The 12596-nt window shown below is 36.9% G+C and overlaps 2 protein-coding genes across 12 annotated transcripts in view; one reads left to right on the forward strand and one right to left on the reverse strand.

Annotated features, from left to right (window-relative positions):
* CLIP-190 (Cytoplasmic linker protein 190) overlaps window positions 1–11634 on the reverse strand; it is an 18358-nt gene extending 6724 nt beyond the window's left edge. Inside the window, exons 1-11 of one of the 10 annotated variants that reach the window (XM_018037946.2) lie at window positions 11471–11634; window positions 10763–10906; window positions 6159–6227; window positions 5223–5375; window positions 4956–5150; window positions 3868–4072; window positions 3048–3267; window positions 2326–2370; window positions 1260–1400; window positions 1010–1174; window positions 500–520 (exon numbers count right to left, since the gene is read on the reverse strand). In XM_018037946.2, the coding sequence (XP_017893435.1) occupies window positions 500–520; window positions 1010–1174; window positions 1260–1400; window positions 2326–2370; window positions 3048–3267; window positions 3868–4072; window positions 4956–5150; window positions 5223–5375; window positions 6159–6227; window positions 10763–10874 (1326 nt within the window). In that variant the 5' untranslated portion in view covers window positions 10875–10906; window positions 11471–11634. Of the gene's footprint in view, window positions 1–499; window positions 521–1009; window positions 1175–1259; window positions 1401–2325; window positions 2371–3047; window positions 3268–3867; window positions 4073–4955; window positions 5151–5222; window positions 5376–6158; window positions 6228–9244; window positions 10210–10229; window positions 10421–10762; window positions 10907–11470 lie in introns of those variants that run through there. The other 9 variants (XM_018037949.2, XM_026810975.1, XM_026810976.1 and 6 more) reach the window with 9 other exon arrangements.
* Window positions 11635–11965: 331 nt separating this feature from the next.
* Window positions 11966–12596, forward strand: part of Pex5 (peroxisomal biogenesis factor 5) — a 4468-nt gene continuing 3837 nt past the window's right edge. Inside the window, exons 1-3 of one of the 2 annotated variants that reach the window (XM_026810981.1) lie at window positions 11998–12165; window positions 12276–12358; window positions 12438–12590. In XM_026810981.1, coding sequence (XP_026666782.1) covers window positions 12093–12165; window positions 12276–12358; window positions 12438–12590 — 309 coding nt within the window. In that variant the 5' untranslated portion in view covers window positions 11998–12092. Of the gene's footprint in view, window positions 12359–12437; window positions 12591–12596 lie in introns of both variants that reach the window. The other variant, XM_018037993.2, reaches the window with a different exon arrangement.

The raw sequence follows: 12596 nt of genomic DNA on the forward strand, positions 1-12596 counted from the left end.
CTCCTAACAGACCTAACTACTCCGTAACGGATTAAAGACCGACTCATACGTAAAGCACATTTTTGCGTGAAAAAAGCATTAACTGGAAATAGCAATCGTGTGCAGTGCGCCGCGAAAAATATGTTAATCCGGCACCTTTCTAACTTATTGTTAAACCTAAGCAATTACGTAGTACAAAATTCTATTTCTTTCACTTATAAGTACTACTGTTTCGATTTTTTTTCTAATCTTTTTTTTTGTATATGCTACCAATGACTTCTAAATGAGCATCATATGTAACATTGCTATTACTTAAACTCGAATACTTAATGTAAAAATGAAGGATCGATTAATCGCGAAGGAAGCATTATACGATTTACGCTGCGATATTAGAGGCTGTCTAACAAAATTTCGATAAGATGCTAAATGACATGACTACAATGAAGGTACAAGAAGCGGTGCAGAAACACAGCATCATCAACCCCTGCTCCGTCCCAAATGGCTGCCATCGGATACTCACACATTGCTCACTTTTCTCTTTCTGAAAATAAACGAATGATGTTTCTACATTAAAATCCATAGCCTTGATACGAAAAGCATTTACCTCATGAAATTTTGTATTCTTCTACGTTTAATAATTTTAGAATCTTATCAATTTTATTTTAGTACGTGATTATAATGATTTTTAAGATAATAGGAATATTTTGTATTGTTTTTATAGAATTGCCCATCACCGTTTATTACGTATAAGCATCTAACTCTAAGGGAAGCATATTGATCTATAATTCCTGATTTACATTCCGCCGATTAGTAATGAGCAACGAAATAGAAAAGGATCAAACAAAGTGAAACAAGAGAAAAGATAAAAATGATTTGTATATCTTTTCGTTCACTTTCCTCTCCAGAATTTTGTCAACTTTGTCAAATATCTACACTTACCTTCCAGTAGATTTATTTAACAGGGAATGTTTTATAATGGAGATAAATCTTTCTATGTCTGTAAGAATAATTATTCAATCAAGATTTATACCTGTATATCGTCTTTATTAACTGACTCTTCTTCAAAACGGAACAATAGATCCTCGCATTTCCTTTTCTCCTCCTCCAATTGTAAAGCGAGCGCATTTTTCTCTTCGAGCAACTTTGAGAAGGCAGTCTCCGCATTGGAGACTGTCTTCTGCATTTTCTCTCGATACTAAAATCCAGAAATAATATTCTCGATACATGATATTATATATCATATAATTTGCATAGATAATATAACAGCGTAATGCTACAACCTCCTCATATTCTTTTACTATCGAAATAATCGATTGTTCCGCTTGATCCGCTTGACTCGCCGCTTTCGTCACTCGTTCACGTTCCAAATCTCTTTCTTTTCGGAGTATTTCGATTTCTTGTTGTTTCTCCTTTAACGTTTCCTAAAACGATGGATATTCGCGTCAGAGACATTGAACCAATGCTGCATTCCAAAGAGTTTTTAATGCAATGATTTAATGCATGATGCATTAAATAGAAAATAATTTAAGTGTTCGCAGTACAAGTATAGACTGTACTATGTTTCTGTTGTACTAATGCAAGAGGAAATATTTAATTATTGGGATGAAAACGTGTACTCTAATACCTATGCAAATACTACGTTCATTTTATACATGCTATGTACGTTTCGTTTTACTAAATGTTTCACGCCGACATCGCATTCCTTGCGTTACGAGGGAACCGGTTTTTAATAAATACAAGAAAAGCGAATAAACTAGAGTTTACTGATTAAAAATTCGAGACGCGTAACGTCATGTTGATATTGAGTTAAATATACATCATCGCTAACATCATCGATGTGTCATCGTCAACAAAGAAACTTAGACACTTTACTGACAACATTTAAACGATTGCAACATGTAAAGAATATTTTGGCGATTTAATTACAGAAGCTCGTTCGTACGGAAAAATAAATTATTGAAATCGAACTTGTTATTGTACTTGTACTTGTACTTTCTCTACAGATGACTGAGATACATATTGCTACGTAAATAAAAAGAAAAGGACCGTCCAGATGGAATTCAGATTTTCAAGGAGATTAAAAGGAATGGACGGATGATTTTATTAACATCGTATACAAATATCAGAATATTTTTCTAAACTACTTATCGTCTACTGTACAACTAATAATAACATACTAATAAACGATGCCTACAGAACATTGACATTCCGACTATGTAAAATTTTTTACAATCACACCGACAGTTAAAAACTACTTTCCTCGTGTAGCTTAATTACGCGAATAAATAGTTTAATAATTATCTACATGATAAATAATCTAAATGAATGTTAAATTATGATCCTCACCTGCAGGGTGATTCGTGCAGGTGTCGACGTGCGAAAACCAGGCCTCTGGAATTTTTTCGATGCAACAAAAAAATAAAAAAACATATCATGCACCAGCCAGACAGTTAAAAGCCGCTTTTCCACTTCATAAAAAAATATACAACAATAAAGTTAAATTCGTTCCATGATCATCGATTACTGATTACATATTTCTTTGGATTTCACGCGAATTAATTCAACTTTACGACTACCGTATTATTGACAAAAAACATCAACAAAGACAACAACTTTAACAACTACACGGAATTAACAACGTCACTAAAGGACTAACATGCTAACAAGATTGCGGTTTCGATCGCAAACGCGTTTCTAAAGCAGCCTCGTGAAGAGAGTTCGTTCGAATTAAAGGAAACGCGCTCATTGTACTGAACAACTGAAACAACTAGAGGATCTAGAGGATATCTTCACTTATGCTACAAAACTGTGGCCTTTATCAGACCCTAAATTAGGAGAGGGACAAGGAAGTGTACTTACTGAGAATGTAATGCAAGATTAAGTATTTGTCAAATGCGGATAGTAAATAAGTCAAATTCATTCATTCGCGTTGAATGATACACCTGCATTCTACATCCTCTAGTTGTTCAAAATAAACAAAGTAAACAGTCAGTTAGGCAATCTGCGTTCCAAAAAGAAGATAGAAGCTGTAGATCATATCTTCCTCACTCTGGCACGGTGAATCTTACCCTCGCAGCACCGACACCAGCCCTGGTGGCCGTACTCGCGGTGCTCGTAAAGCTCGACACCGAGACCAACGATTCTCTGGAACCGATCTTCCTCAGAGATGTGTTCAGAGCTGCACCCGTTGGCTTGTGCACTATGCAAGATGACCTTTTACTTAACGGCGACCGGCTGACCTTGTGCGCGGGTGCGAACAGTCCATATTTAGGTCTACACTCGAAGTACCTGAATGAATGCTAAACCAGTTAGTAAGAGCGAAGAGAGAAATATGAAGGATCTAATGATACTATTTAATGGTAACGAATTCTTCGCCCACTGTATACGGCACTGGGTGGCCGCATATCAATTCTTAACTGTTAGTCACTTTTTTAAGAATAATGAGATATGAATGGTGGTAATAAATCTCAAGGTTCTCTTTGTTATCTGTTTACATTCTATTCAACATGCGATCGAAGATATAAATATACCTACTGGCGTGATTGAACTGTGTTAATTAATTCGATGTTGTAGAACAGAGGGAGAAGCACGATCGACCAAACTTGGAGTCTCGGCGAACCGAAGATTTCAATTACGCGAGAATGATAATGTCTGAATTCTTTTGGGAAAATTGAACTATTCTCAATTGTATTCAATATTCTATATAGAATTTCGTGATTAATGATCTACCTATCACCAAGAGTTAATATAGCACAACAACCTTGCGATTTATATAAAGAGCTAACGGGAATAATTCTAAACCAATCAAAGTTCGAACAAAGACAGCAGCACGTGTCGAGTAGCCGAGATCTTCGGTGCGAATTATAAATTTGGGAAAACGATGCAGACCTCTTATCACCGACGGAACCATCGTTCTTTCCGACCGGGTCGTCGAGTTCCACGCCGCACCATTCGCCGGCTGCAAACTCCGTGGTGCCCATGTACCTCAGGACACCGGTTTTGCTACCCTGGCTGGACGACACGATTACCCTGTCGCCTATCCTGATATCTCCTCTCTGCGATATCGTCGACGACAAACTCGTCATTGATGCGTCTGCGAGTCATTAATTGTATTTTCTTTCACAATGCACTGAGTGTTCTTCCAAAGTATAGCATGCAATGAAAGACATTGACAATGAGCGAACGTTACGCAAAAATAATACTATTCGAGATCCTTGCAGCAATAGTGATTGTAGGCAACCTTCAACTAGAAACGAGATCCTTATAGGAGTTAAGGTTTCAGTTCTGTACGCGCTACCACTAAAGTTTCAGTTGAAGATTTCCTGCGTTCACGCTGATGATAAGAAAGTAAGGAAGCGGTATCCAATTCATTTATTAAATACATGAATTAATGAGAGGAGATTGGAGGACAAATAAAACGGACAGCCAAACGGCTCAAGATGTACAGGGCAATGGACAATATTACATCGTTGACTACTCGTACTAATTAATATTACATAAAATGTAGATACTAAGTGAAGAGTTCAGATACTAAAGCTCAATACAGCGTGCTACCTGTTAGACACAGTAACAAAAAACTACACAGTGCAACTTCAATCATACAGCGTGCGAACAAAATGTTCCACTTGGGAAAGCCATTATCTACAAACAAATTCCTCATCCGAAAGATTAATCGATAAAAATTACAATCTACAATAATACGCAATAATTCGACAGCCTTATATCTACAGAGTAGCAACACGTCTCTATTCTACGATTACGAAGATACGAGAGGATAAAGGTCGATTATGAATCAGCTTTCTTCACGTAGACGTACATATCATTACATGACACCTTTATCTACTCGTGTCTCTTTAACTCTACCATTGCAAGAGCAGACCTAGGGAACTAAAGGATCGCATTCTTTCAGTTCCTATTCTCAAGAACACAAGTTCATGCACACTACGAACGAGGGTATTTCTTGCAGCGATCCTTACTTAATGATGGGGACATGGACTTGCTAAGAGTGCCTTTCGCGCTGTCAGCCGGCGACGTAGGTGTCTTCTGGGTTGGCGAGATTTCCGAGATGTCAGTCAACGGTGTCCGGGTCAGTCTGGTCAACCGGGAGAAAATGCCGCGCTTAGGTTCGCATTGGAAGTATCGGCAACCGGCGACAGATCCATCGTTCTTGCCTGCAGTGTTTCCGTTTTTTCGTTAATTTCACACATGAAATCTTCAGAGGCGATAGACCGGCCGAGACTTACCGATGGGTTCGTCCAGAACTACACCGGCCCAGTCTCCCGGGGCGAATTGAGTCTCCCCAATATACGCAATCGAGCCAGGTTTCGTGCCACCAACCCATACCCGGTCTCCTATTATGAAGCTGTCCGTGTCCTCCGTCAAGACCACGCTGTTATCTGTCCGAGACGAAATCAATTTTTATAGGAGCACGGGGAATTATGATTGTCTGGTTTTAAAGGTTTAATGGTGTATTCTTATTCTTGCTAAATCCTCGTTTCCTTTAATTGTCAATTTCAACTCGCAGTCTTTCTTCTCAGATACACTTTCGAATACATCCACAATGATATGAAATACTTGCCTGATACGTTTCATAGAAAATTGCTTATCCTGTTACCAGAAAAACAGCTACCTTTTCAGACACTGAATAATATTTATTAAAGAGGTACTTCGAAAAACTGCATCTGTTCTAATCTTATCCGTCCTATCTAATCCGATCTGTTCAAATCAATTAATGCGATAGGCGTACGTGCAGCTTAGCAAGCAGTACATCTCAAAAGTACAAAAGAAACAGTTATCGAGGGACAATTCACAAAAGACACGATGCATTTGTAATCGCAGATTACGGCACGATGCGAGGTGTAATCGCTCACTTTGAGGAGCAATTGGTCACGTTTGAGGGAATTTCAGGTCATGGGAGCGTTGATTGAAATACTTCGCGAAATCACGTCCGTGGCCGAATGCCAAGATAACAGGAATGTTATGCGGCCAATGCGGTAACGTAGAAATTCTATCGGCAGGTGTTCGATACGAAAATTCTTTACATTTTTACTCCGGCACGTTCTGTCTTATTCACCTTACGCGCGAATAAAGCAATTACTCTTGCATCCTATCGTTGATAAACAGAAATAAGAAGTGAATATGAAATAAAGGAAATTAGGAAAAAAAATAGGAGCACCTACCTGATCCTCTGCGCAGGCCAGCCTCGCTTAATCGACGGCCGTGCGTTTCCCAGAGATGATCCATCTGGCCTGTAGTCATGCAAAACAACGCAAAACAATGCAAATAATACAGAACAAAAAGCATGCTTTCACGGAGTTAATCAGGCTCGGGCTTTCAATTCGTTCTTGATAATTTCAACGCTGTTAAAGGGTCGACGACGCGTTCAATAATGGAACATTAAGATTAATATCTTTCGTCACACAAGATAAAACACATCGTACTTAATAGGTACGGTCATTAATTGGTCCCATACGTAAAAGAGGTGGGACTGAGTAATTAAGCGACAAGTTATGTAAACAGGGTGTGCTCGGTTACGAATTGATTTGACAACGACGCTAAAAATATAACGAAGCGATAATAAATAAATAGATACCTGTGTCCTCCTTGAATTCTCCATATTAAAGGAATATTCGTTCGGAATTTAAATATCAGTCGAAAATTATATGTAAAGTATAAATTATATGGAAACTATATGGCTACGTTCGTTAAACGAAAAAAATTGTCTCTTTTATATAAGAAGAAAAAATTTCCCTTTTTCTATCATATCGTATTTGTCTAATTCAATTACAGTCGAGCTAGCGATTTCTACCGGGGGAAATCAGATAAAATGCCGCGATTCGCAATGTAATTATTCATGAACTAATAGTGGGCGGGCGGTGGTAGTAGGTCGTTCGCGTGGGCAGAAGTTTCTGTTCGATTAGATCGATCTATGATTAAAGCGAATAACGATTGAACGCATGACACGTACATTACGTATGACATTGTTTGAGGACGAGTCCGTCTTTCCAGAATAGTGCACAAGATTTTGCTAACAAGAATCTCTTGGAGATAAATCTCGAAGCACAATCAGTGAACAAGAGCAGTACAAACATGTACCTAATGACGTTACTTATGTACTTTTAACATTAGTATATATAGAATATTATAATTAATTATATGATATTTATACTTGAATAAAAATTTTCATACAAATATAAAACATTACTTAAATTTTATACTAAAAATTATTTCCTTGTATAATTATAGTATAAATTTATATTGGAATATAAAGCATTCAAGAATCAAGATTACCTATTCATTCTCAAAGAATACAACGCAATTCTATTTTTCGTATCCTATATAAAGATCGATGCATCACTGTCTAACGCTTCCAACGTTGTACACGTGAGTCATCTAGAAAAAAAATTGCGGAGAAGAAACGATCCGAATGCACATAGCAAATAGGTTCAAACGAATCTGATATATCGGAATAGAACGAAAGGCTATGTAAATAAAAGGCTACTCTACTCGTCACACTAATTTTGTGAAACTTTCAAGACAACTTCCCTTTCCTTGCTCTGGTATGTGTAGTATAGACCACCTTGATATAGGTGTAATTAAATCCCTGTAAATAGTCATATAATCCCGAGGTACTTCGGTTTCGCATGAATGTGGACGGTCCATACGTAAGTAAACAAGGTTAATGATGGTATACCCGATTCGATTACTACTAGCAGCAAGTAGCAATTTGTTCCTGGAATCTAATCTAATGAACGCCATGAGTAACACGATCCAGGCGATCCTTGCTCCAGAATCGATTTTCAATCACGTTCGACGAATCGCTCGTTGATGTATCAAATTTTTTATACTACCGACCTACCGTATTCTTTTCTTCTAACATCTTGTGACTTACAGATTTTTCTTAATAATAAGTGGGAGATACTTAAGCGAACGTCGAACGAATTTCGATGAAGATTTGCGTCTAATGAAATAGCCACAGGAGTGATGTGCGATCATTGAAGAATGTACGATATACCTAATTGAACTAATGACATCAGGAAATGGATATAGTCCGAGAGTCCGCACCCTTTTTCAGTGTTTAACAGTATTACTGATATCACAGTATAATTTCCATCTCCGAATCTCAGAACTGCACGAAAGTTTCTTACTCGGACTATATATTCGACATAATAAATTTCAGCCATAATATAGTTAGACAACAAAATCATAGCGGCCTCCCGGACTAATAAGTAATTCGTTCTCAAGGATGTATTGGCTATACAGTCAATCCCAAAAGCCCATGCACCCCAGAAACGCATTTTTTAAAAAGAAATCAGACGTCGGAAGAACATTGCTAATAATAAACAACAAAACAAAATTTTCGATTTTTCCGAGATTTTTCCAAGGGGTACCCCTTCAATTTTTTCCAAATTTTCCTTTTTGGCCAATAACTCCCAAACCGTTGGACATACGGAAAAAATACATAGAATCTTTCTTGTAGAGGACATCAGTGCCTACAATTTCTGTATAATAAACTTTTCGCTATCGTCAATAATTAATTGGATATTTCCTTCTATACTTTTTGTAGCTATTTATTATTAGCATTGTTCCTCCGACGTCTGATTTTTTTTAATTATAGGAAATGCGTTTTTCTAAGGTACATAAACTTTTGGGATTGACTGTATAACCAATACATCCTTAAAAAGCAGCTAGTGTCTTTACGTAAATTGACCAGAAACCCAAAACCGACATTATGTAGCAGTCCATACATATTTAGCAGATGATGATGACACGGTTATCGAACACCATGAACATCGATTGCGTCAGAGCGAAAGATCGTCACCTTACACGTTGCTTTATGGAGGAATGGAATTCAAGGAAAAGAACGTATAAACACTTGCGCGATATACACAACTATGGAATCAAGCAGTCGTCAACTGTTCGATCAAAGAATTTTATGAATGTTAATTACCGAGGACTATAATTAGAAACAGGGATTGCGTATCACAGGTAGTAGCAGCCAGTTCGACTAATTTTAAGAGTGCAAATAAGAATGAAGTTACGAATATAATAGTGATGAATTAATGTAAGCCAAATTGTACCGCAAGAGTTGATGGGGGAATTAAAGAGTTTATTGAAGTAATTATTATTGTTTCCAGCATTAGCAAAAGGATCTCTCTTTTCGAATGAATATTGAGTATCGGGAAACCGTACCTGCATAGATATACAATTTCCATGTCAATTCGAAAATTGACATCTTGAACTTGACTACCTTGATCACGATTACCTTGAGCTTTCCTATCGCGTTGCGAAATCCGAGCCCGGTTGATCATGGGTGCAAGAAGAAGGATGAACGCAGATCAAAAGCCCTGCCCGAAAAGGGAATCACGCGGAGCACGTGGGAGGAAAGACGAACCGACGACGTGCTACTACCGCTTGGAAATCGAGCATACAACAAACACACGTGGATTGCATAACACGCATCGCGTGTGCGTCATGCGACGATGACTGCACCGGACTGCACGCGGTCCAACCGGAGCCACTGGATGAACCAATAAGGCAAGATAGGTCTGCCCTCGATGCAACACCAGGCGCTTTTGTACGAGACAAACCTCGGATCTTTTTCTGCTCCGCTTGGAATAATCGAGCGTGCTATCTAGATCTCGCTACCCAACCCATTCCAGAAGAAGATCAAGGCTCAGTTCTATACTGATAAATGAGTTACTCGAAGAGTTTGCAAAGTCGAAAAGTCGATTCCATCCAGAACAATCAGAACAGATTACTACCTAAAGAAATCGAACGATTGCTCCAGATGACAGTAAGATCTGATCCAAAAATACACAGAAATATCGGAACTATTTCAAAATTTGTATGGTTCGAAGGACACTTGCCCTCCAAGCAACATCCTCTAAAGATGAATCTTCAAAACCTGACAACCAATATAACTTACTTACGAGAGAACAAAAACACATTGTTACTAAAACGACTCTCTGTTCAGTTAGTAATACTAAAATTAAGCTCACTAGAATGGATAAAAACGATGAGAATCCACTTCCGATCAGATTCAGATAGAGAAATTAAAATATTTAAAATGAAACTGTTCTCTTGTTTTATTTTTTAAAAAACCATACATTGGATCCTCATAGTTTTTTCAACCAACGCACTAAATGGAATTCACTCTATGGTTCCGACCGATCGTTTTGATGAAATAAACTCACTTGACAGTGTTCGGTAACAATCGTAATTGTTTGTTTATAAGCCAATATATTTACCAGATCGCTCAGACGAGATGCGTTGCGTTGAGAGTTGGAAGAACGACTCGCAAAGAGATCGCTCGCGCGGGGACTTGTATAAAAGCATTCGTTCACGCTTCTCTCAGGGTCTCGTGGGCGTTCTCGTATACTTCGCGTGGGGAATTAACGGTGTCCCGTTGAGTTTCGAATCGTTCTAATCCATTATTAGTATCATTACTTCTGTCAATACGCAATATGTAAAGTCGCAGTCCACGATTTTTATAAACTTTCAATAACAAATTATCGACTAGCGAGCACGATCAGATATCTTAATATGATAGCATTGCTTTATCAGACAAATTTTATTAATCTATATAAATACTCATATATAATTAGAATATGTATCTTGTTTGGAAATTGTATCTCTTTGTATTTACGTATACGATACGGTTTTTATACAATTTTGGACAAAGGTATTAAGACATAGTATATGTTTAAACTAAGGACATGATGAACAAAATTATACAGCCTTATCATGACATGCAAATGTGGTGAATTTGTTAAAGACTCACTCATTGATGGTCTTGGAGGTGATGGTGGAACTGCTGGTCTTGGTGGTAAATTGCTGCATGGTCGACCAATTTTTGATGGTGGTCTTATTCCAGAAGGCTTAGGATCAGTCATCTTCTATTATATACACTCACTATTATGTAACACTGAAATACAGAAATGACATAGTTAAAAAAAATTGAATTGTAAAAAGAAGAGTTCATATTAAAATAAAATATTAATATAATACTAAGAGTAAAATTATGATATCTGAACAACATCTTAAACTACTTTACAAATTATCAGAGTCAATATTCATTACATTAGGAGACTCAATTTGAAGTATTAGCGACGAATTAATTAAAAATTGCTTGAATAAATAAAACGTTTGATATACTTAAATCCATTACCAATTTCTTACATAGGAAAACGTATAACTATGCAAAATACAAAAATCGTAATTGAAAAGTTGCAGTATGTACTTCGAATCTAAATCGAAACTTGACCTGCGCACGCACATAAGCAAAGTACGCAATAATTATAATATTTGATTGACAGCGATTAAGCAGCATTAAAATACAATTTATCATTGCTATGGGAAGAAATAACGCAGTGTAGTCCACGAAATACATTTAGTAACGAATATTATGAAGTGTAAAAAAAACGTCAAACTAAAGATTAACCTGTACCGGAGTAACGCGTAACATTTAAAGTACGTATGGGTAATGTACCTTATATCAACGTGATGCTACGTGATCCGGTTCGATCAATTAACAATTAACATATTTTACACGTAACAATTAATACATCACTGCATTCGCGAACAAGCACCGCGAATATTCATACAAATTCGCACAACGGTCAACGGAAAAGTGACAATTACTAGCGCTAGAAGCGCCATCACGGCTACTTGCGAATCAGCTTATAAGCTAACGTGTCGTCCACAGGAATGCCTGATTTTAAACATGTAGATCATAGATATTTCATAAAATCCTAATGCGATTTATATACTGAACAGAATTACTTTTATAATTATGTAGTTAGATAACATCACTGAGCACAGAAAGAGTAAGTTGTTATGTATCTAATACAAGGAAATAAAATATTTGAAAATATATANACAGGTGTTAATGTTGCATCATTTTTTGATATATCAGCATTTGATAAATAAATTTATAGTATTTAAATATTTTTAGTTGTACATGATTTCCATAATTAATATATGTTGTTTTAACTTTAATTTAGATTAACACTAATATCTAAAGAAAAAAATGGCATTACGCGAATTAGTTGAGGGTGACTGTGGAGGACCTAGTTCTTTGATTCGTTTAACATCACATTTTGTACGTGATCATGGATTCAAAGAAGATGGAATACATCATCCCTTTGAACATGTGGAACCTTTTCAAGCTTCAGATGCAGATCAGTTAGTTAAACAATTTTTAGAAGAGAATCCTTCATGTCCACAAACATTTAGAATGGACAATTTATTACAAGAAATGAGAGAAATTGATCAAAACATTCACCCACCTATAGCAGCACCAGGAGTTGCTCAAGAATTAGCCACTGTAGATACAGCTTGGGCTAATCAGTATCTGCAATCTGGACGCCATTTCAATGTAATTTTTATCTATTCTTATCGCACTTAATATATTATTACTTTATGTATAAACATTTTTTATATGTTCTCTAATATAGGAACATCACACTGATGATATTTGGGTTCCTGAACTGGAACAAAATGCAAATGTAACAGATCTAAAACTGGAAAACCAAGAACATGAACTGGGTTTAGACCCGAAATGGGCTGAGGATTATATGGAACATAGTATAGACGTTATGGAAAGTAACATGAAT

This window comes from Ceratina calcarata, unplaced genomic scaffold, assembly GCF_001652005.2.
Source record: "Ceratina calcarata isolate Rehan_Ccalc_2016 unplaced genomic scaffold, ASM165200v1 scaffold180.2, whole genome shotgun sequence".
NCBI lineage: Eukaryota > Metazoa > Arthropoda > Insecta > Hymenoptera > Apidae > Ceratina > Ceratina calcarata.